The sequence below is a fragment of the Crocodylus siamensis genome, chromosome 4 (genome assembly GCF_052110815.1).
Source record: "Crocodylus siamensis isolate JL-2025a chromosome 4, ASM5211081v1, whole genome shotgun sequence".
Classification (NCBI taxonomy): Eukaryota; Metazoa; Chordata; order Crocodylia; family Crocodylidae; genus Crocodylus; species Crocodylus siamensis.
Genome location: NC_143398.1, coordinates 104,640,922 through 104,666,229, shown reverse-complemented (window position 1 = coordinate 104,666,229; position 25,308 = coordinate 104,640,922). Strand labels below are relative to the sequence as shown.

Genomic DNA, 25,308 nt, shown 5'->3' with positions numbered 1-25,308 from the left:
TTTCTTTATCAGGTTTCCAATTGTTCCACCTTGCAGGTTTACAGCAGAAGCCAAGAAGCACCGCCACCCCTTTGCATACCTCCCATTTGGGGCAGGTCCTCGCAGCTGCATTGGTTTGAGGATGGGTTTGCTGGAGACAAAGATGACCCTGCTGCAGATCTTGCAGAAGTTCAAATTTGAAATGTGTCCTGAGACCCAGGTTTGTACAGATGAAGGTTTAAGGGAAGCACCTGTTGGCTCAGGAAACATGCCTGCCTATTGTGTTGAGGAACACTGGTGTGGCTTCAGGCAATAAAAATGCCAGTCTGAGTTGCAGTTTTTTAACCAAAAGAGCATTTTTGTAATTTATTATGTTTTTAATCAAAACAAAATTGTCTGCACCCTGCAGTCCAGATCTGCAGATGGCCCAAAGCAGTGTAGTATCAATGGCAAATTGTCCTATCAACATGTGTGTATCTGTCTTTTTAAATAGATGGGTACTTCAGTATATGCATGTTACGAAATATGACAAGTGCTATATCTTCAGCAGCTCTAAAGAGCTTTTTCTATGCTATTTATACAATGCACCAATAGTCATTGTCTCAAGTCTCTATTCATAAATTATATTTAACATTATGCTGCCAACTGCTGACTATAATAAGGACTCTCTACAATTGCTAGAATAATCCCTACACAAACTGATTCCAGGAAGGGAAACTTTGTCATTTTATACTTGTGGAAGTTTTACACATACACATTAAGTGTTCAGAAGGTGCAATTTATTTTCTCTTTCAGATTCCTTTGCAGCTGAAGTCTGTAGCTACTTTAAGACCAGAAAATGGAGTCTACATTAAGATAGTACCTCGATAAAGTAACATCTCCATTCGGGAAACATTTACAGCAGAGGTCTCTTGTTCACGGGCTTGGATAGATTGGGAATAACATTTTCAAAACCACACTTAACTGATTTAGGACCCTAAGTTGTCTTGAAAGTAAATGGGAACATAAAAAAAAAAATCAGTCTAAATCCTGTTGACTTTTAATGGAACTTAGTCACCTAAGCCATTTGTGAGCTTTTAAATTTTTACCCAGGTGTATTACTGTGAATAGTCTCTGCAAAAACTCCTTATTCTTTGCTGGTTTTATAGATCATACACTTCCTTTTATTTACACAAGGTTTTGTCCAGGCCTTAGTATATGCTAGAAGAGTATGTCACCTTGCCTATACTAGGCTTTTATGATGTGCATTAACTCCTAATCTAGACAAACCTTGAGAGGCAGCACTTTGTCTGCTGGTTTTAGAACAGGAATAGGAATCAGGTGAACTTAGATCCTATTCCAGATGCTGCCAGAAAACAGAGAACAAATCATTTTCCAGGGTGCTTTAATATCTGCATCTCTGTAGAATGAAGATGATAATGCATTCTGCCCTTTGTAAAGTACATTGCGGCATTTATATTAAAGGTTTGCACATTTCATTCAACTTTAGTGTATGGTGGATAAGACACCATTTGACATCACTTAAATAAGTTCTTATAACCGAAATCAGACCAAAGCATGATGTAGCACCCGATTTGCTATTGAATTTAAAATGGTCAGAAAAGCGAGGAGAATTTCAAGATTGAGCTGAAGTGGCTGGTGTAGCAGCCTGCTACACCATCCGTTAATGCCTTTCTGTGCTTTTCAGCTGGCGCCACCAACATTCAGTTCATTGGCTGAGTGGCAATGGAACCTGCCAGAGTCAGTGCCTAAAGTTGTGGGCTGGAAGCAACCCCCAGGGGCAAGTCATTTCACACATGCATTCCTCACTCAACCAAAATGGGAGAGAACTTGTCTGAATACCAGCCCTGGAGACCACATTCACATTCTGTGCACATGCCCACACTCAAATACTCTCTATTTTGTACTTCAGGTCCTGTGATTTAGGATCCAGGTATCCAGAATGCAAATATTTCTTTTGTGTAAATATGCTGAAGTATTTTAAAACCTCCTTAAGTGGTAGGCTTTTGACAGCCCTTGTCCCTCTGCTTCACCTGTGACCCTTTGGGGTAGTTTTGGATAGTGTGCATTGTTGTCGTGTGATAAGGTTGCGTAGGTGGGTTAGAGAAGCACTGATATGGGATAGCAATGATTCTGCCTTGAGCAGGGGTTGGGGTAGATGACCTTCTGACATGTCTTCCAGCCCTTCTTTTCTATAATTCTCATGTCTCTAGGAATCGGCTGGGGCAAAGTTTTAATTCACCGCTCTCTCTAAGTCAGTGGCTCCCAACCTCGGGCCATGACCCAAATCAGGGTTGCGGGGGGTTCAGGCATGAGTAAGTTGGTGGCGGGGTTGTGACCTGGATTTAGGGTCGCAGCAAAAAAAGGTGGGGAGCCACTGCTCCAGATGCTGCCTTCATCCTCTCCCAGACCGGCTAACAGCCAAGCCAGCGTTCTAGGTCACTGCAGGAAGTTCTACCACAAAACCACGGTAGGTGTCAACAGCGTAGACAGCGAGCAGTGATAAAATAGCAGATTCACAAGCACTTGGGGTTTTGGTTTTCAGTTTTCTTTAGGCTTCAGAGCCTCATTTTCATCCACGGCTGAAATCCTGAAGATGGACACGTAGAAGGTTTTATATTTCAAACAGCTTATGACACAATTCTACCATGACATCTCTGCCCAAGATCTCAGAGGTTAATGAGTTCCCCTCAGCACCAGCTACTATCCAAGCTGAACTCTTATGAGTGCGTCTCAAAACTCTACTTTATTTAAAAAACAAAAACAGGCTTAAGTTGCCGTGTTTGAATCCTTGCAAATAACCCTTTTTGCCAGTTGAAGTTTATGAAGCCACACGTTGGCTCTCTGGGAACTGGCTTGTTTGCAGCTGCCTCTGCTTATCTTATCATTGATTCAAGCACTCTTCCAAAATGAGACCAGAGAAAATGCTGTCTCATTCCTTAGTGGTACACTCAGATATATATGAAACAGACTTACCTGCAGAGAACTGTCACAGTAGCAGCAGAAAGGTACTCATCAACTTCAACCCTCTGCTGCTGTTCAGCAATTTTTAGCCATAGTTTAATTATCCAATGGTATATTGAGCCTGTTGCTGTGACTATGTTGGGTTTTCTTCTCTGGCCACGCTTACCAGGAATTGTCTGTTTTGTTATGGGATTTTCTTCTAGCTAGAACTCTAGGTACATAGGGCATCTTTACATGTGCTCAGGGGGAGGGGGCGCTTTAATTAGAGCAGCTCTGAGAGCCACTCTAATTAAAGTGCCTGCGGAATCTCATGTATTCAGCATCCGTACTTCAAAATGGGGGTGGGGGCACTTTAACTAAAGCTCGTTGAACAAGCTTTAGTTAAAGCACCCCCGCCCCCCATTTTGAAGTGTGGGATGCTGAATACATGAGACATGGAAGCTGCTGGAGCACACTAATTAGCACGCTATAATTGTATGTGCTATAATTACAGTGTATTGAGCAGCATCCCTATGCAGGAACCCATTGTAACTGTAGGCTGCTAGGGATTTATCTGTACTTCCAATATGCTTTTTGTGTTGTGGGGCATTTAGTGACTTGTTGAAACTTGCCAGTGAAGTAAAATCCTAACTTATGTTTTCTACAAATAACCTACTGTACACACACTACCTGGTATGCTGTACTATTTTTCCAATTACATTTTCTGGTGAGAGCATTATACCTGTAAACTGGAATAATGGATGACGGCCTCTTACTTCGACTTGAGCACAAAGTATTTGTCTTTTACTGCATGTTATGTACTACTATATAAAAGTCCAGGAAGAGCACAGACCATCTGTAGATGCTTCCTCAGCTTGATGAAGGGTGTTTGTGCCCGAAAGCTTACTAAGAAGAATTTTTCCAACTATTTGAGTTGGTCTAATTAAAGAGATTGCATTTACCCAAAGAACCTTGTCTGACCATATAAAAGTCAGCATCCAAGGTCATCTCCTGCTCCTCTGCCCTTCAGAAAAGTTTTCCTGCTTCCCCCCCCGCAAACACACACACACACATTTAAGCTAGCAGGGCCTCCCTTAAAAACAGGACACTCATTGAGCATAAAAAGCTTGTGTGTTCTTTAATTCACTTTTGCATAGACCATTCTACAGCTAGCCAAGTAGTCTAGGCTTTCTTAATATTACAGTTAAAGAGGGCAGAGAAGATAGATGTTTTCACTAAAATTTGAAAACAATTATGGGAAGACAATTATGATTGAAATTGCATTGTGTTTTTAAGGCCTGACTCTCTCTGAAGGGGCTTTATCAGATACGTATTACAGGATGTGTGGGATATGTCCATTAAAGGGTTGTTTTTTATTCTGAGCCAAGCACTCTAAATACAAGTTAGAATGAGTTTAACTAATAACGCTTTACTTTAAAAGGGTAAATGAAAAAACTGCAGTAGTCACTTTAGACAGCTGTCCATTTCCTGACAAAGCTGCATAAGGGTGACTGTAAAGAAGGGATGGGTGTTATCTGCAGCAGTATTTGACAGAGAAAGTGTCCACAGCTGCAGGTTGAGGGCTTTGCTACATGGTAATTTTAGGCAGCTCCTGGAGCTCTTAACTCCTGGGCTGGCTGCATGTTAACACTTTTAAAGCACTTGTTATGAGGCTCAAAGATACGCCACTTCAGGGAAGCATTACCTCTAATTGACATAACCTTGTTCCTGTTCCATTGTGTGGCCAATCCCACAGCCATTCTGCTGTTCAAACTGAAGTCATCCAGTATCCTAGGATGCAGTGGCCCCCTCTCCTGGCCTCCTGTTCTGTGGGCTCACACCCCTGGCTCCTTCTGCTAACATTTCCCACCTAATGGATTGTTTTCAGCATATGCTAGAGGTAGTAGGTATAGTTTCTAGGGTCAGAAGGAACCTGAGTAGATCATCTAGTCCGACCACCTGCCATGGCAGGAAAGAGTACTGGGGTCAAACGACCCCAGCAAGGTGTTCATCTAGCCTCCTCTTAAACACCCCCAGGGTAGGAGCCTGCACCACTTCTCTTGGAAGTTGGTTCCAGATCCTAGCTGCCCTGACTGTGAAGAAGTGCCTCCTGATATCCAGCCTAAATCTACCCTCTGCCAGCTTGTGACCGTTATTCCTGGTCACTCCTGGTAGTGCTTGGGGGAACAGGGACTCCCCCAATGCCTGCTGGTCCCCCCTGACTAGTTTATAACAGGCCACTAGATCCCCCCTCAGCCCTCTCTTTTGGAGACTGAACAGGTTCAGGTCCCTCAGCCTCTCCTCATAGGGCCTTCCCTGCTGTCCCCTGATCATGCAAGTGGCCCTCCTCTGAACCCTCTCCATGTTGTCCACATCCCTCTTGAAGTGCGGCACTCAGAACTGGACGCAGTACTCCAGCTGTGGCCTGACCAGTGCCGCATAGAGGGGGAGGATCACCTCCTTGGACCTGCTCGAGATGCATCTGTGGATGCATGACAAGGTGCGGTTGGCCTTCCTGACTGCGTCCCCACACTGCCGGCCCATGTTCATCTTGGAGTCAGTGATGACTCCAAGATCCTTTTCCGCCTCTGCACTGACAAGAAGGGAGTTCCCCAACCTGTAGGTATGGTGCCGGTTGTTCCTCCCCAGGTGCATCACTTTGCACTTGTCTGTGTTGAATCCCATCCTATTCTCGTCCGCCCACCCTTGTAACCTGTCCAGGTCTGATTGTAGTCTGTTGCTTCCTTCTAGCGTGCCCGCATCCCCCCACGATTAGTAGTATAATTCTTATCGTGAAGGGTGAGGGCTCTCCATGCAGAAAAGAGAGCTCAGAAAAGGAAATCTAAACAAGGCATCATCCTGCTGCTGCTTTCTTTCCTCCACTCCTAAGGTGAGTGGTTTTTAGGTTAATGTCAGATCTCCCTTTGGGCTATGATAGGTCCAGGTCAGTTTTAAACAAGCAATCATCCTTAGTGCAGGGAAGTGGTCCCAAGCAGCAACCCTCCCCTAGGAACCATGTTAAGAGCTGAACACCATGGCTGGAAGCTGATCACGATTGTCTCTGGGATGGAGAGGTGGCTGAGCACCAAGCACTGGGCAGCCCGTTGGGCATGCTGATCACTACAGATTAGGAAGGGACAGGGCAGGAGCCTGGTGTCATATGTTTGTGGAGCCGGTGTTATCTTTGCTTCTGCCTTTGCCCAGGCCCTCCGGGCCACATCAGTGCCTTTAAAAGGGGCTCTGCTTTCATTTGCCTGTAACCAGAAGTGGAGGGAGCAGGCTTGGCAGGGTGTCTGCAGACAGGGTAACCCCAAGGCTCAGGCTGGGCTGGGAAGGTGGGGGAAATCAAAGCCCCAGTGCCAGGCAGCATCACCACTTCCCCCCACCCCTCTGCCATGGTTCTAGTTTTACACAGAAGCCAGACATTGGGATTAGCCAGGCACTGGACACGGAGTAGGCACCTGCATAGCTCTGGTCACTATTCCCCTGCCCCCTCCCCTCATCTTGGGGAAATCTCTCAGCTTGCTTTGCTAGGACCCAATCCTGATCCCACAATTCTCTCTGGGGAAAGCTTCCCCCCACCCCCAGGACAGCCAGATCCTGGGGCATTTCACTTGCAGGCTCTTAGCAGCGCAGCTCCACTGTTGCAGGTGGGAATGGGCGGCAGTGACCTTCCCTGGCAGCCTCCCAGCCTCTCTCGAGGGACCTGCCGCCTCCCCGCTCCCTGCAGTCTAGAATGCTGCCGCTGCAGTGGGTGAGAGTCGGGCTGGAAGGGACCTCCCTGCTCACCAGCCCTCTAGTGGCAAGTGCGGCTGTGTAGGTAGGGGGCAGGCAGAGAAGTTTTCTAGACTAAAGGCGTGACTGCTTCAAACTCCAAGCCAGCAGTAAGCCAAACATTTGTGTGGCTCACAGCATTAGGAGTAACAAGGCCCCGAGACAGAATTCTGCAAATCAATTAGCGTTTCCTTAGGCGCACACATAGGAAAGCAGTCACGTTCTTACGCTGGAGGCTGCTTACTTGCTAACCGCATACAAGAGACCTCTTTCCATTTAAGCAGTAGTTGCTGATATGGACACCACATGGCTTTCGTCTTCTGTTATTACACCTGAGTCTGCAATGGTCCTGTCTCCCTCACTGTATTTAGTGGTCTATGGCAGGGGCAGGCAATTATTTTGGGCAGAAGGCTGCTTACTGAGTTTTGGCAAGTGGTCGAGGGTTGGATGGGTAGCCCCGCCCCTTGACAGGTGCCCCGCCCCTGGTTGCCATTTTGTGACCGGAACTCCCGCCCCCAACCCCTGACCTTTGCCACCAGAAGTCCCTCCCCCTCCCCCCAGAAGTACTGCTTTCAGCAGGGTGTTTTGCCATCTCAGAACCAGAAACATACCAAATTATACTCTAAAAATCAAACAGCTACAACATTCATTAATTTGACTCCAAAAAATATTTTTGTCCTGATTCACACGTGTGTGTGTAGCGTACACAGAGGTGACTGCACAATAGCTTAAAATGAAGCCTTACTCTTGTATATGGTGGGGGGTAGGTATAGGTTTGTGGAGGCTGTGGGTGTGTAGATATGTGGGGAGGGTGGCTAGGGTTTGTGTATGGCAGAGCAAGGAGGGGTTGCATGTGTATGGGGGGTGTGCGTGTAGGACTCCCCCTATGCGCGTGTGCGCGCACACACACTGCCCCATGCTCCGTGGTCCAGGGATGCAACCGGGAGCCACAGCCATGTGGTGCTGGAGCACAGCAGGGGCAGGAAGCAGGGAAATGGCTGGGGGTGGGTGGGGCTGGGCTGTTCAACCCTGCTGAGGGCTCCCTCTGGGTCCTACTGCCCCTGGATCCTGTTAGCTTTGACAGGGAGCCAGGGCAAATAAATATTAATTTACTACATTTTTTAGGGGCTCCGCGGGCTGTATTTTGCCCGCCCTGGTCTATGGACTGTACAAAAAAGGATGTATAATTAAATTGTTTGCCGCTTTAGCAGAGGCTCTATTAGCATGACTTTTGGGCACAGCACCTTAGACAAAGCGGTCCTGCTGAGCCCTACTGAAAGCTCTAAGTGACCTCATGTTTGTAAACAAAGAGTTAAATTTACCACTTTATATCTATTACTCATGGTGAATGCTGGTATTTCAGGTTTAGCATATTCCTTTGAAGAGACATGAAGCTTCTGATTTCTGAAAGTTACAAGGAAGGTGGTGCATGAATAATTGCTATAGAAACTGCAAATATTTATGTCTGCCACAATCTGGTTGCAGGTCTGTTTTAAGATTACATGCAACTACTTTTCAAGAGGTTCTAGTCATTCCCAAGCAGCTGACAGCAAGCAAAGCCTATTTGATAGGGAGAAGCTTATACATAAAACATCTTCCCAGCATGGATACATATATCTGTACTCGTCACAGAGCTGTCCATGTAAAAAATGGTACTTTTATGCAAATGTTGGGACAGAAAACATTTGTAATCTGCTGCTTTGGAAACACTGTTCCTGGGGTAGTGGGGGATGATGCCTTAAAATTACTCTTAATTAAGAATGTGAAATGTTACTTCCTTTGCCTTGTTTTACACTGCAAGTTTTCTGTAGTCATTTCACAAAATAAATGTTTTATGTCACATATTGGCTTAGCATTAAATTTTAGGTAACACTGTGCCTTTAAAACACTTGGGTTGAAAATGTTTAAGGTCAACTAATGAAGGCAGTGATATAGAACAAAGCAATATAGCTTGTTTTGTCACTGCCCTGCTAATGTTTGGTCAGACATTAAAGGCTCTAATATTTCCACTCCCTGCCTCTCCACCATTATCTTGAAACCATCAACAGGATTTTCCTCAGTCATTTCTGAGAGTAAGCAATCAAATAATCACAGTGATCATTCTACTTTAAAAACGAAGAAGACACCTTGGAAACCATGTACAAAACTTGTGAACAAGAGGCAGGCCCATTGCTGTTCAGCTTCAAAGAATACTTGCTGGTAAAATGGATGCATAACTACCTGGCCACAAACTACTCATCTAGCCTCCAGATCAGGGGCAGGCAATTATTTCAGGTGGAAGGGCTGCTTACTGAGTTTTGGTAAGCCATTGAGGGCCACATGACAGGCAGTCAGGGCAGATAAATATTAATTTTCTAAATTTTTTAGGGGCCCCGCAGCCTGGATAGAATGGCCTGGCGGGCCGCATCTGGCCTGCAGTCCACATTTTGCCCACCCCTGCTTCAGATACTCTAAGTAGAGCCACCCAACATTGCTGCTATCTCCACTTTCATACTTTTTTGATCTTTTCAACCTCAGGCCAGAGACAACCTTCTGGGTTTGTTTCCATCTGCTGAAGGTGGATGCATGTGTCCTGATATCCACTGGAAGTGGACTCTCCCATTCCCCTCTTCTAATGCAGTCACTGCCAGAAAATATCACAATGCTGCCCTTTCCACAGGGCCTAGTCTCAGAACATGCCCAGGCTACAGGTGTCAAACTTACGTGCTACACAAAACAAAATGCTCACTGTCTCTCCCACCCACAGTGATATTTTGCTTACTGTTAGGATATGGCTGTGTTATCAAATACCTATATGCAAAAAGTATCACTGTAAAGTTAAAACATCTTGTCTAATATCCACAACAGGTCAGTCTTAAATCCGAACCTGTCTGGTTGTCCTGTGCGCTGCACTACTATCACACTAGGGGAAAAAAGATAAATGTCGTGCCTGATTTTTTCCTCCCATGTAACCAAACCATTCCTGTTTCACTGCTTATGCTCAATCACTCTTGAGCCAAATATTTAAGGGATACTTTTATCACTCAAAAGCAGTCAATGTTAACTTAAATTTTAGGTTGTTAGAATTACAATTTACAAAAATAAGTCCAATTACAATGGCATCAGTTGTACACAGGCTTCTGTAGTTCATAACTGCTTGACAGAAAAAAAAGTTTATTAGGAACCCAAAGTACAGCTGACTGCTATTTTTAGCAGTTAGAAGGTCAGAAAACATGCAAAAGTAGCAAAATCAGTCAGCTAAAAAGCCTGTCATTTCCCCTTGCACAAGTTTCCTCAGCTTTTGAAAATGCAGTGGCAAATTTAATGCCTAAGGTTTCCTTTTGCTGCTACAACTTGTCCGACAGGAGAAAAGTATAGGAAACCCAGGAGTGGGAAGGGGAGAAGAAACAAAACTGACACAATATTCTATTCCATTTATTCACTAACAAAAAGAGGCAGGGAGGAAGGAACTGAATATTCAGAACTTCTCACGGGGCACACCTACACAAGATGATTAATGCACAGTAGACTAATTCTGCTGCACATTAGAACACCATGGCAAAAAGCATGCTAATGTGCCAATGCACAGTAGAATTAGTCTACTGCACATGAAGCATCACAAAAAGATTGTGCTCCATTGCTACTGTGCATTAGCGTCAGCTGTGCATTTATGTATTATTACCTCATACTAGAGGTACTAAACTTAATGCACAGTAGCAATGGCACATTAATGCACATGTAGACACACCCTGTGTTTTGAAAACTAGTACAACTGAAAAAGGAAACTTTGTTTTAAAACTTCTCATGCAAAAAACAAACCTTTAGTCAACAAAACTATTTTGCGCAAGAAAGTTTTCAGCCGGCTCCAATACTGAGTCACTAAGAAAACTTTTAGAAGTTTTAACCTCACACTGTCCCTTTATTTGTGTATATTCTGAAACTGAATCTTCCCTTAATACATACAAATCTATCTAGAACCACTGCCACTCTTCTCCTTCCAAAATAAATAATCTTACCTCACGGAATAGTTTTAAAAAACCTTTTTCACATAATGCTCTCTTTTTCTATAGAAATTTTAAAAAAACCCCAATTTGCTGGTGCTACATGAATTGCACTACAGCAGGATAATTAGTCAAGTGGTTTCCTCTGTGTGTAATTTACTATTTGGACGCAAACTGAAATGTCAAATGAGTGGCTTAAATTGATTTATTTTTATCTAGTTTTTTCAGTCACTTGTCTCTCAGTGGACATGTCTACACATGCATATTAATGCACTGCAATAAACTGTGGTGCTTATTGCACCAGAGCTTATTGCTTCCAGGCACACGTTTACAAGTGCACTTAGGACTGCAGCATGTTGAGCCAGGTCCGAGCAGTCCCGGCTGGCAGGGAACCCGGCAGGGGGTGCAGGGAAATCAGCCTGCCAGCCCAGGGCTGCTCCAGTCTGGTTCAGTGTGCTGTGGAGGGGCTGGATGGGGCAGGAGGGTGCTCCAGTGCAGGACTAGCAAGCAGGCAGCCCCCACAATGAAGCACCCTCATGCTCTAGCCAGCCAGGGCAGCATCTACACATGCAGTGCTATGGAGTTTTCTACTCCACAGCTGGAGAAATACAAGTACTACCCTGCTGCAGAGTAAATTAGTTTACTCCAGCCTAATAGGGGCATATATGTAGATATGTGACATTTATTGTGCAGCTAATTAGTCAACTGTGCAATAACTGTCTTGTGTAGATGTGCTCAGTGAGTATTAAAAAAAACTTGACTGGATTTAAACAAGTATGAGAACATTTAATTTTACTGACCATAACTTTCTAGCAAGTATAAATAAAGATCTTGATCAGAATTTATCCTATTAGTTGTGGCTAAATCCATGTTCTCTATAATGTCTGAACACCAAAAATGCATCCAATGAAGGACCAACCAGTGAATGGAGACAACTGTGAAGTACGAAAATGTGCATCTAGAATGCAGGTAGAGCCTGGCTATTCTGCAGTACTTAAAACAAACAAACAAACAACTCCCCAATACATGTACTAGATGCAATATAAAACTTCTCCTTTTTCCCCATGAAAGGCATTAAATCATATCCATTATGTAACTGCTACTTACCACATACACTGACAAGTGTCCACTCATATGGTCCTCTGTGTTCCTGTTTAAAGCAGAATTGCTGATAGTTGACAAATAATGGACAACTTTAACCTGGCCCATTTTTCAGGCAAAATTCTTTAATAGTTTCCATTAAAAAAGATGTCATACATTCTAGCTGCCAAAGAGCCAAGGCATATAGTTGAGAATAATAAAAAATTTGATTTCAGCTTCATACATTAAAGGCGTTTCAAAATAACTTCCAGTTAATTTTTTCTTGTTTAAAACATGGAAATTCCAAGGCACTTGAAATACACAACTAGCCAATGCAACTGCTATAACTGGAGGAACACTTCTTGTAATCCAAAGCATTGTCACTTGCATCAATTTTGGTGAGGAAAAATGATGATTAAGCAGTACCCTTGTATTTACAAGTGACACAATTGTTAAGTTGTACTTCTGTAATCACAGTAATTAATTACTGAAGTACACACCAGCTTGAGTTTCCAGTAAATGCCACAATACTTTCTCTCCCACCTGAACAAAAATGTAGATAGACAGTGAAAGTGCTGAAAAGCTTGAGTGGTTCATCCTTAATTCTTGTTCGCTTCTTAACTATAGCAGGACCTATTTGGTGAAATAGCACATTAGCACAGCATTAGGTTCTACAGTTTATTTTATATATGCTCTGACAACGTTACCAGCAGAAGAGGATGAGCAATTTTTATTATCCCTTCGCTCCTTTCCACCTTTAGCACTTGGCTTCTGGTGAGCAACTTTTACCAGAGGACAAAATAATTAGAAGTACAGAAGCTGTACAAATAAGTAGAATTTCCTTAGGGTTATGTCAGGTTTTTGTTGTTTTCTTTTTGTTTTGTTGAGTTGTGTTTTTTTTTTTTGATTGGGGGGTATTTGGGGAGCTGGGTTTTTTTGGCTTTTTTAGCTTTGTTTTTGGCACACTGCAGAGCAGACTTTTGTAGAGATTTACTACCACAAATGCTTCTCCCTGCTCCCCTCACTTCCTTGGCTGTAATTAAAAATCCAGACTGCAGTTTTCATTGGACTGCAGATGGAGAAGGGAAGACCTCCCAAAAAGGAGCGGAGCTCTGAAGTGCAGCTGTCTTCTGAAGTCACAACTTTGTGAACAGAAGGTTCATAGTCTCTGTTTCTTACATTCACAAAGGGTGGAACTGTTTACTTCAGCAAGGGACCTTTGATTGCTTTTGACTCCTGTTAACCATACAGGAATGAATACAACCCTGAGAGAGAGAGAGAGAGACTCAAACCCAACTCAACTCTATCCTTTCTTGTACATCAACAAAAATAGTTTACCGTGTCCCAATTATAGGGCCAACAACTTACACCTTTGGTTCCCCACAATCTTCACCTTAAAGATCCTCCTTTCATTAGGAAAGGAGAACACAAACTATATTCCACATTAGTTTTTACTGCAGAATTGCTTGGTCCATATGAGAATAAAGTAAGAAAGGGAAGTTCTTAGTTGTGCTGTTTGAAATAGCTGTGTTGGCAAGAGTGAAGACAGACCACAGCCACACTGTTGATGCTCCAACCACATAAAAAAACCCTCACTCATTATTAGCATCTCAAAAGTCGAGTCAGATTGCTGATAGCACTAGTAGTTAATGAAATTGTGTGTTCTTTATGACTCCCTGCATTATTTTTACAACACACATTTACACCTTGGCAAGCACAAAGTATTAAGAAGAAACACCCCACAGAGTAGCAGAGCATGTTAACAGGTCACTCTGATGTGGAAGCAGCAGTGCACAGCAACTCTGTGGGCAAAACCATTTCTATGGAAGTAAAGAAATGTCTTGCCAAAAAATGGCTTGTGCAAATTCTACTCCTGCTGCTTACTACACATCTGACTTCCCTCCCTGAGAATTAATAAAAATGAACTACAGAGCATTAAAAGTAAGTCATGTTAAGAGTCATACAGCTAACTGTTAATCTGTTTCTTCATGTCCCCTTACAAGAACCAAGTGAATGCCAAGAAGATTTATAACCCCCAACTAAGTAGAGAAAATGAAGTAACCCCACTAAGATACGTTTTTCAAATTTTTAAAATGTCCTTTATGTTATAAAGTACTGTAAGTTACTTAGGAGACTGTGGAGAGAAGAAGGGTCTTATTACATGTTGAGCTGGTCACTAGAGGGCTGGTGAGCAGGGGCCTGCCCAGGAGCTACAGCTGTGAGTCGCCACTGCAAGGCTGGTGAACCAGGACGGGCTTCCATCCCTGCTGGGGGGGAGGTGGGCTGAGGGGAGGCAGGAAAATGAAGCTGGGAGGCAGAGTTAATGGAATGCAGCTGGGTAATGAAAATGGGAGGTGGAAAGGAAATGAGGGTGGGGGAAGGGTGGTGAAATGAAGTCAGCTATGGAAGGATAAAATCAAAAAATAAAAAAAAAATTAAAAAGAAATGAAGAGGAAGCAAATTAAAGAAGGTCTTATGTTTTAATATGACGGGATTTGGGATTGGGTTCTAGGGGGTACTGAAGTGCTTCTGGGGGTGGCTGGGAAGTGGGAGAGGTGAGGAAAGGCATTTTTAGGGGAGCTACTGTCCCTGCCCTGGGAAGGAAACTGCAGCTCATGGCGACCCAATCACACTCCCTGCCTTGTTCCTCCCCATGCCCTGTAAACCCCACACCTGGATCCCTTCGTGTCCTGGAACCTGGCTAGCTGGCAAGTGCTCTGCAGGCTTGCACCCCTGGGCAGAAGAGTTCAGGGGGGAGAAAGTCTGACCACAGGGGGGTGGAGAGGGGAGGCAATGCATCCTGTGATCCTGGAGGGCTGTAACTTGGGTAGCTCACCTGTAGGGAGTGGCCACACATTAAGGGAACATGAGCTGGTTGACATGGATGAGAGAGAAACCTGCCCTAAGAGTGGCATATCTTTAAGCCACTTAAAGCACGCTTAAAACTAGTTTGAGGTGTTCACGTGTGGACAATCCGAAGGTTAAGAGCTCCAGAAGCTGCCTGAAATTAACATGCAACAAGGCCCTAATGTTTAATAATGCTACCAAGCCCACTTCTGACAGACAGCACTCTCAGTTAAACAAATCCTATTGTAAATATGAACTGAATGAATAAGCACTTAATGGCTTTGCTGCCAATGGCTGGTCTGTGTATTCTATCAGATATTCAGGATAAATCTGGTACTTCTCAAAGATGACAAAGATAGATGGGTTACTCGTGCTATTCACACAGCTGTCATAGTAACTGTTTTGACCACTTTTGGGGGGAGGAAGACGATAGGAAGAGTTACCACAGGTGAACTCCCCCACCAGCACCCGTGCCAGAAACATTGTCTTGACGTTGTGCTCACACTTGCTATAGTTATCAGAGTAAGATGCATCCCTTGCAAAGTAGCTTCCTGCAAAAGACACACAAGTAAAGGTGTAGTTAGTTAAGATTGATGCCTTGTTGCAAGACAAGCGCTGGGAATTCAAATGGGGGAGGTGGGCACACAAATAACAGCAAAATGTTTACCGGTAAGAAATTTGCAGACAGCCTTTTCAAGGCACTCAGATGTGGTGTACATCTTTTCTGATACAATTATCAACTAGGATCACAACTTGATCTTTCACCACACAGGAAGGACAGTAACAACAGAGCATGTTTCCATTCTCATTCCATAAGAACATACTTTCTGCCCATGTATCTCCAACTCCTTATCTCACCACTCACTCTCTATTGTGAGTAACCTTTTAGAGATTTAAAACAGAAACCTTTTGTTTCCACAATGTTCTAATATGCAGAACAACTGATGGCAGAGAGGGGGGAGGGCGAGCTCTGATCAGCTACATTACTTGTTTTTAAAAAATTAGTCTATTTTGTTCCACTTCATGTGGTAGTTTCTTGCATTAAAAGTAAAAAGGAGTAAGGCATGAGAAATCATTTCCAGTCAGGGGATAAACACTTAGGGCCAGTTGCTTTCAAGGCATCAGACACAAAACACATTATCTCTTTCTCTTGTGGTTCAGGAAAGACAGGCTGCACGTGGTGTTGACATGGGAAGTGATGGCTTTCTTAAGTGAATGCTGAGTAATCTGTGGTTTGCACTGGGCTCAACCCTATCCAAAGGACAAATGGCAATGCAAGAGTTTTTTCCATGCTCTTCCTAACTCCTCTCACTTCCATACTTCTCAACAGCACAACATGCTCTCTCTCAAGCAACTGTTCAGTGACCTCACAAATAGTGTAGGACAAGAGATGTCAAAGATATGGCTTGTGGGCCCGATTCAACCTGTAGTGCAGCATGCACTGGCCCCACCCCTGTGTGCTGCATGAAGCAGGCGAAACCTGTCTGGCATGGGCTGCACACAGCGCAAGGCTGGTCTGGGGCACATGCTGCATGTGGTACTCACTCTGGACTGACCCTATATGCTGGATCCAGGCTCAGTCTGTATCAGACCCACTGACTGGCCGTACATGCCAGATCTAGTGAACACAGCTGGTCCAGCATGGGCGTCGCATGCAGTGCATGTCCTAGAGTGGCTCCACGTGCTGTGTTTAGCATGTGCTCCAGATTGGCCGCACACGCTGCACACAAAAGCAGTGCATGCTGCATACAGTACACAGGCCTGGAGCCTGCACACATGCTACAAACAGCACACAGCCAGTCCACGGCTTATGCTACATGCAGTGCCTCCACCAGCACAGGGTTGGTTTGTGGGCCCAATCCATCTCACAAACTAAACCCAGTTCCCTAATCCAGCCCATGGGCCAAATAAGTTTTATACCTCTGGTGTAGAGGGAAGAGTGCCAATGCTGCACCCAGAAGATACTGACCAGTTTTTTTTCAGATGCTGTCTTGTGTGTCAGGCAAAATGACTGTTCTGAGTGCTCCCGAACCCCCTGCCCATCCATACACTGTTCTCCCCAGCTAATCTGTGGAAGGGTGGCAGCAGCTCAAGCAACAGGAAGCTTTCCCTGTAACACTTAACTCAGGTGAGTGTCCTTTTCCCCTGACATCCTCGAGTTCACATTTTTGCTGTAGCTACTGTTTTTCTGAAGGTTTTTTTCAAGCCAAGGTTAACAGAAGAATAAACTTGGGAATTACCTTTGCCATAGACTGTACCATTAAGGCCACAGACCCTCCAGTCAAAGTTCTGCTGGCATATGGCATCAACGTACTGTTTACTGGTCCCATGAAATAAGAACTTCTCGGCCACAGCTTTCCCTGCGTTCCTTTTGTGCATTTGTTCTTTCTGCCTGTAACGAGCAGCACTGTCATGGTGCTATAGTGGAAAGTCAGGTTATTTTAGCCAAGCAGGTTCTATTAAGTTCAGAGGCTGTTTGTGCCCACTGATGCAAAGCAATCAAGTGTTGTTAAAAAGTGTAATATACTTTATTTTATTAAGCAAATATCCACATGAATGCTTTTCAAAAGGCTCGTACTCAGATTTACCCATCTATGACTGCCATTCCATCTAGTACCTCCCAAGCATTTAAGAATAGAATTGATTTCCTCCTATGCAAGTCTGAAGGAGAAATAGCTAGATTTTTTTTAACTGCGTCTGATCACGTATATCCATTATTGAAGGAAATGCCAGAAAAATGAGTTGCATTTTGCTTTGAGCTCCTGGAGGCTGGTGGTCATTCTAATTGGGGTTCAGTTTCCATGCAAGTAATGGCATTTTAACTTGAACATCTCTGTTATTGCTTCAGTGCTTCATAATTCCTGCGGAATGCAGCTATCATGGGACACCAAGGCTACAGGGAGAGGCGTTCTCTGTCAGGAACTAGGCAACAACCCAAAGGCCTCTGAATATCAGAACACTTCCATCTTGCCTGCTTCAGCCAACTACTCTTCATTTAGATACTGACTGCAGCAAGGCAGTTAAACTGAGCAGCCCAGCAAATTAAAAAATACAGACATATTTAGCTGCATAATTGCATTGTACATAGGAATTAGTCATAACAGCAAAGAAAAAAAATCCACTACATAAAACCTACTAGGGCAGTATTTTGTACGTACCATTGATACAATTCCCAGAGAGATGGGTTCTGGATTCTCTGGATGCACAGAATGGCGGTTTTGGGCATTGTGCGCTGAAAGTCTGTCTGGATTTTTTTGTATTCCTCCGAAGAACTGAGAAGTTTGATAAGCTGTAAGAAAAATGTAAGAACAAACCTTACATCTTTCACAGAACCACAACGCAACAAGTGGCTGAGGCACATAAAGTGTTTCTTTTGTACGATATCAGAGACTGTGGACTTTTTACTTAGAAAATCTATTTTCCTCTGAAACTGTGCCTAACCCATGCCAGAAGTCACTGCATCAACAGAAAGAACCTCTCCTGCAGCAAGCCACAGAACTGTTTTATTTTTCAGGCCACAAGCACACACAGGGCCATCCCTAGGAGGGCACAAATCAGAGCAACCACTCCGGGCCCCGCACTTTGGGGGGCCCCAGGGACAGTGCCGTACAGGCCTTGCTGCATGCCGCTGGTTTTGCGCTCCGGCTGCTTGCCACCTGCCCTCCCTCCACTCCAGCTGCTCACCAGCTCCCAGCCTCACACCCCTTGGGACGGCTCTGAGCACACACAAGTTAGCCTGAGATAAACAAGGGTGGAGATTTATAGAGAATCAGCTACTTTGCAGTAACTACTGTATATACATTCTCACCCCACCATAAATGAAAGCTAACTTGCAGCAGCCTGGTGCTCTTCTGTAGGAATAAGGTCTCATGGGTTAGTTTTCATTTTCTAGAAGGCAGATGATGTACTGTGATTCTGCAGCCTTGTTTACCTGTTGTAATATGTGTGCCCATGCCCTTAAATCTCCATAGAACATGCATTATAGCAGTGGTTCACAACCTTTTTTGTACCAGGACCAATTTGTGTCCCTCACTCCCAACTTGCTACCCTCAGGCCCCAGCCCCTCCATATGGGGCAGGGGGGAATGTGTAGGGCATGGGGGGCCCCAAGCAGCCCCTTGCAGGCTGGAACTCTGTCAACCTGCAAGGGAAAAGCCACCGTTTCCCATTTGTTCTCCTTTAAAGGAGAATCCATTTTTTAAGATTGTTTGCAACCCTTTCATAGATTCATAGATGCTAGGGGCTGGAAGGAACCTCATGAGATCATCGGGTCCAACCCCCCTGCACTTGGGCAGGAAAGACTACTGGGGTCAGACGATCCCAGCAAGGTACACGTTAAGTTGTTTTTAAATGTTCTTGCAACCCATGGGTTGAGAAACGCTGCTCTACAGAACATGCGTATTTTAATTACACTGCCCTTTGTTTTAAGGCAAGCTGTAAAAGGATTTAGTTTACAAAACTGGGATTTCAAAGCGGGGTGGAGGGAGAAGGGGAAGTGGAGATTCAGTTCATCCTCATGTATAAGAGGCCTGAAAATGGTGGAAGGAGTTTTATGCTAGCATTTTACCTTAAATAAAACCATAAGGAATGTCAGCTTTTGCCTTCCCTACTTCTACTGGATGATTTTTTGACCTCTTATGCTTTAAATTCAAAGGGTGTAGTAACTGAATTTTCAAGCAGCAGCAGCAGCCACGACAATAAAAATCCTCTCTCCAAAATGTCAGTCACTAAATAGAGTGAGCTGGCAGTGGGGGGACTGGCAATATTTCCTTTTCTATTTCAACCGGCTTCATTAAATAGACATGAAACAAAAGAACACATTTTAAGTAATCCGACCAAACTACCTCCTCTTTATTGATTTCCTGGTTTTATAACCACGAACAACCTCCCTCCACCACTCCACCCAGTTTCCATTCCTTCATCATGTCACTTTTAAGTTCCAGCCTAGCCCCTAGGGCTGCACGAAATGGCACTGTTCTGTTTCAATGTTTCGACAGAACAGCGTTACATTTCTTTTCAAAACAGCTGTTCCATTTTGTTTCGTCAAAACAGTTTCTCTGTTTCAATGTTTCGCCCATAGGCTATAATGGGGAAGCTCGAAACAGCCTATAACTTTGGCATTTCTGGCCCAATTTGGATGAAATTTGCAGGAATGGTAGTCCCTTCTGAGGGCATGAAGCCTGCCAAGCTTCAAGGAGATAGGTTCAGGGGCTTGGGGGAAACCGCACCTCAAGCTGCAGACAAGCAAAACTCGTGACATGGGTCACACTGTGTATGTTAAGGTGCAGTAGGGTGAAAGCTGCAGGCCTGCTAGCCCCTGCTGAGGCCACAAAGCCTGCCAGCTTTCAAGATGGGTACAGGGGTTCTGGGGCCCTGCACCTCTAGCTGCTGACAGGCAAAATTTGTGTCATGGGTGCTTGTGTAACTGTGTCCGTCTGGGAGCACAGAGGGGATGAAAACTGCAGGCCTGCTACACCCTGCTGTGGCCATTAAGACTGCCAGCTGTCAAGGAGATAGGTGCAGGGGGAATCTGGGTTCTGCGGCCCTGCACCTCTGGCTGCTGACAGGCAAAACTCGTGACATGGGTGGGTGACACTGTGCATGTGTTAAGGTGTGCCCTCACTCAACTGACACCAAGGCAGAAAGCAGGGCAGTTCAAACAATGCTGCCGTTTATGCAGTTTTTCCATCTCTCCCCCAGAGCACTGGGATTGGAAGGGACCTCAGGGAAGGATGACAGCCACTGGCCAGCTACACAGTCAATAATGAGAGCCCCGCCCCCCGCTCTCCTTACTTTAGTTTCTGTTTCCCCGCAGGCAAGCCCAGCTTGAGCTTCAAAAGTTGAAACATTTTGAAAATTTCAAAACGTTTCAACATGCCGTGTGTTGTTTCAAGTCTGTTTCAAAGCTTTCTGTTTCGTTTCAATTTCACTGTTTTGAGCTTGAAACAAGTGGAAATGAAACTGCTGGTGAAATTTTGCACAGCCCTACTAACCACCCCAGTCAATTCTCGTAGGGAGAAGAATAAAATGTGAGCCCTCCACCAGGTCCATCTAAGAATAAGAATAAAAGTTTACCTCGTGACCCAAATCAATTACTTTTGGCAGTGACTTCAGCTGTACACAAAAGTGCAGCTCCTTGGAGCACAATCAAATGCAACAGAATCGAAAGAGGTAAAGGTTGTAGACATGCATAGAATAGAAAAACATTTTATGAAAAAGCCTCATCTCTTTTTCTTCTCTTTGTGACCGCTAGGCATTAACTAGACCTTGTCTATTGGAACAGCACATTCTCTATCTCTTATATAGTCTAAAGTCCTGACCTTGAAATAAGAGGTTCAAAGGTAAGCTTCTATGTGTATGCTCAGCTGCTCAGGTCTTAGTCAAACTCGGTGTAGGAGCTACAGTCCACCCCCGCACACCCAGGGGTTGTGTACACTAGGAACACAAAACATGACTGAAGCTTGCATCAACACAGGTGAACAAGCCGGAAAAGGAGATAAGTCTAAAGCATGAGTTGCATAAGTTGCCTAAGACCTCAGGGGCAAGTTCTCAGCTACTCATACTCATGCTGCTATGTCTAGAGGGCAAGGAAGTAACTAGATTCAGTTAGACATTTAATTGAAAAGTTATTTTATTAAAATCTATAGTCAAACAAACTGGTTCTCATGGCATCCCCCCTAACTTTAACAGAGGCCAGCTATGCAGGCTAGTTTATACCGCACAGCTGCAACATTATGGCAGATCCCCGACAATAAGCCATTGAAAAAACTGACCAGGTGCAATAGGGTCATGGAAACAGCAGATTTCTGCTGAGCAGCTCAATCACAAATTTACTGGCCATAGCAAAGAACCTCACTTTCTTACATCCAATGTACTGCATCCAATTCTGGGCTCCACAATTGAAGAAGGTTGTGGAGAAACTTGAGGTGGTCTAGAGGAGAGCCGCACATAATCAGAGGACAAGAGAATAGGCCCTATGAAGAGAGGCTGAGAGCCAGGGACTCTTCAGCCTGGAGAAGTGCAGGCTCGGGTGACTTGGTGGCAGCCTATAAGTACATCAGGGTATATGCATCAGGATCTGGAGGAATGTCTGTTCACCCCAAGGGACGGCAAGGTCCAAAGGTCATAAACTCCTCCAAGACCATTTTAGGCTGGACATAAGGAAAAACTTTACTATCTGAGCCCCCAAGACCTGGAATAGACTCCCTTCAGAGGTGGTGCAAGCATCTACTCTGGACTCCTTTAAGAAGTGTTTGGACGCTTGTGTTGCTGGGATCCTTTGACCCCAGCTGACTTCCTGCAGGGGGCTGGATGTGATCTCCCAAGGTTCCTTCCAGCCCTAATGTCTATGTAATCTATGAATTAACCCCCTACATTTCTGATCGCATGACATTTTACCAGGCTTCCTGCCTTCTAGAAACTGGTCAGAACCAGCATTCAGATGATCTTTTCATTACTCTTATCTTTCCAGATAATCACCACTGCCCACAAACTTATTCCTACCTTTTTCTATCCTTTTTCACAAGCACCTTGCTTTTCCCATTCAGCATAGGAAAGGTGGCCTGGGCCCTAAATGGTATCCCTTTGGCTTGATTCTTTTGATATCATTTTCCCCTTAAAGCCAATGTATCAAGGTATCTGCACAAAGTAGCACCTTCTTACATACAAAGCTGTTGTCACTTTAGACAAAGACCTTGGATATCATAGTGCAATTCTTCTTTCCTTATCTACATTCCTTTAGCTTGAAGAAGCATAACAAACCTCTGAGCACATCTTGCCTCTCTCATGGATTCTTTGTCTTATAAATTCAAAAAACTGAGCTAAAGCATGTATCTAAACCCTTGCTTGTGCTTTATGTAGAATCATAGAAAATTAAGGTTGGAAAGGACCTCAGGAGGTCATCTAGTCCAATGCCCTTCTCAAAGCAGGACCAGCCTCAACTAGATCATCCCAGCCAAGGCTTTATCTAGCCAGATCTTAAAAATCTCCAAGGATGGAGATTCCACAACCTCTCTGTGTAACCTGTTCCAGTGCCTTACTACCCTCCCCAGGGGAGAGTTTTTCCTAATAGCTATCTTAAACTTCCCTTGCTGCAACTTAAAACTTAAAACTACTGCTCCTTGTTCTGCCATCTGCCATCAGTGAGAACAGTTCAGCTCTATCCTTTTTGGAACCACCCCTCAGGTTACTAAATCCCCTCTCAGTCTTCTCTTCTCCAGACTAAATAAGCCCAGTTCCCTCAGCCTCTCCTCAGAATTCCTGTTCTCTAGCTCCCTAACTTGTTTTGTTGCCTTCTGCTGGACTCTCTCCAATTTGTCCACATCTTTTCTGTAAGAGGAGTTGGGAAGCGCAAAACGGGACACAGAGCTCCTGATATGGCCTCACCTGTGCCAAATAGAGGGGAATAATCACTTCCCTCAGTCTGCTGCCAACACTCCTAAGTATGCTAAGTAGCCCAGTGTGCTATTAGTCATCTTCACAACACGATCACACTGCTGGCTCATATTTAGGTTACTGTCCACTGTAACCCCAGGTCCTTTTCTGCACAGCTGCTGCTTAGCCAGTTGGTCCCCAGCCTGTATTGGTGAATGGAACTGTTCCGCCCTAAGTGCAGGACTTTGCACTTCTCCTTAATTGAACCTCATGAGCAGGGATCTGGGTTTTCCATTTCCCATGCAAAAACAAACCCCCCCCCCACGGATTTCCCCTTTTACCCAAGGTAAATGCAGATTTCTTCATTTAATGGACAACAGATGGATTTTGCACTTTTACAAAAAGCGCTCTGCAGGCTGGCAGAGTTCCAGCTTGCAAGGGGCTGCAAGGGAGCAGGAGGACGGCAGTCAGGAAGGGGATACCATGTGCATGTATATGCACGTGGCCATCAGGCAGCCTGGAGAACAGCTCCTGCAGGTAAGTTGACGGGGAAATGGAGGGGGGATTGAGGTCCCCGTCGGGAGGAAGAGAGGGAGGGAGTTGGGCAGGGCTGGGGATGAATGGGGCTGTTGCCCAGTCAGGCAGTGCTTGGGGCCCGGGGCCAGAATGCGCAGCTGTAGGGTTTGGGTGAAGCAGGACAGGGCCATGGGTGGCACATCTGGAAGGTGAAGCTGGCTCCCCACTGCCGCAGGCTGGCTCCTCGCTGCTGTGCACACTCCCTGTGCATGGGGCAGGGGTAGGTGCGGGCTGTGAGCTCAGGCTTCCACCCTGCTGCCCTCCCCTGGGGCCTCTGCAGCCCAGTGGGTGGAACCCAGCACAGCAAAGCAGAGTGAGGCAAGGCGGGGAAGCTCCTTGCTGCTGCAAGCCCTGCGCTGCCATGGCAAGATGCCCCCTCCACACGCTGCTGCCCCCACTGCTGTGGGGTGGGCAGGGGCACATCACCAGGGCAATGTGGGGCTTGCAGTGGCAAGGAGCTTTCTCTCCCAGCCCTGCTTTGCCCTGCCGCACCAGTTTCCACCTGCTGAGCTGCAGATGCTCTGAGGTAGGACAGCAGGGTGAGGGGCCCAAGTCTGCAGCGAGAAGCCTGCACTCACCCCCACCCCATGCACAGATCTGGGGGGCATGGTTCCCCCAGCCCCTTCAGGAGTGCACGTAGTAGCAGGGAGCCACCTCCCCAAGCCCACAGTAGGCAACCCGCCCCACCCCCATAGACTTCGCTCCAGCCATGCCACCTGTTGGGGAGGGGGAACTGGGCTTTGCACTCCACTGCGGTGCAGCAGCTGTTGCCGCCGAGGGTGGCAGGCAGGGCTTGGGCAATGCTGTGGGTGGCAGAGGACTGTGAACCTGGGTCCCTGGCCCTGTAGCCTCGGCAGCTGCCCCCCCCCAGCAGGGCTGGTGCGGGGGCAGGGGTTGTGGCTAGGGAGGCTGTGGGTGGGGAGTGAGGGGCCTGGATCTCCATGCTGTGAGCTAAGGGGGCAGAGGGAGCTCTGATTTTCCATGATAAAAAACCCAAAATCAAATACCAAAATTTATAGGTATTTAGAATTTATTTTATTATAGTGATTGAGTCACTGGTAGGCTTCCAAATTGCTTTAAAATTGTAAATATAGGAAATATATACAAATATATGTAAATATATGAATAAAGCATTGTGTTCAATTGAGATTATATATATATTAGGGCTGTGAGAAGCTTCGGTCTCTGATTCGATTCAGTGGATATTTGGCCAGATTTGGCAGCCGAATCTCCAAATCCAAACTGAATCAGGAGACCCTTTAATCTCTCCGAATCAAATCAGATCCCTCTGAATTGATTCAGAGAGATTCAATGTTTCAGACATAGACACAGCTTTAAACATTTTTTCTACATAATTCAAGGTACGCGATGCTGAGATGGTGGGGCAGATGCAGCATCCCATGGAAGCATGGGGGGCCCCCAGTGCACTCAGCGATCAACCTGGAAGTGAACCAGAAGCACTTCTGGTCCACTTCCAGGTCCACCACAGAGTGTGCGGGGAACCCCACCCCTGCCTTGGTGACAGGTACCTCCTGGGTCTGTGGGGGATTCCCGGGGTCCTCCCACAGCCGATTGCTGAACTGAAGGAGTGAGGGAGGGGTTCCCCTGCACACTCAGTGGCAGACTCAGAAGTGGACAGAAGTACTTCCAGTCGACTTCTGGGTCTGCTGCTGAGCATGCAGGGGAGGTCCCCCGTGCTCCTGTGGGACACTCCATCCACCCCCACCATTGCAGCATTCATGAGCTGTGCCTGGTAC

The 25,308-nt window shown here is 45.4% G+C and overlaps 2 protein-coding genes across 5 annotated transcripts in view; one reads left to right on the top strand and one right to left on the bottom strand.

Moving 5' to 3' along the window:
- The window catches only part of TBXAS1 (thromboxane A synthase 1), a 394,179-nt gene extending 385,639 nt beyond the window's left edge, over positions 1-8,540 (top strand). For all 4 annotated transcript variants that reach the window (XM_090043255.1, XM_090043254.1, XM_090043256.1 and 1 more), the window contains 2 exons: positions 37-199; positions 775-8,540. In XM_090043255.1, the coding sequence (XP_089899381.1) occupies positions 37-199; positions 775-849 (238 nt within the window). In that variant the 3' untranslated portion in view covers positions 850-8,540. The remainder of the gene's footprint in view (positions 1-36; positions 200-774) is intronic.
- Positions 8,541-11,884: 3,344 nt separating this feature from the next.
- LOC149866281 (protein mono-ADP-ribosyltransferase PARP12-like) overlaps positions 11,885-25,308 on the bottom strand; it is a 37,677-nt gene continuing 24,253 nt past the window's right edge. Inside the window, exons 10-12 of the mRNA XM_090043251.1 lie at positions 17,762-17,892; positions 16,844-16,995; positions 11,885-15,154 (exon numbers count right to left, since the gene is read on the bottom strand). Coding sequence (XP_089899377.1) covers positions 14,844-15,154; positions 16,844-16,995; positions 17,762-17,892 — 594 coding nt within the window. The 3' untranslated portion in view covers positions 11,885-14,843. The remainder of the gene's footprint in view (positions 15,155-16,843; positions 16,996-17,761; positions 17,893-25,308) is intronic.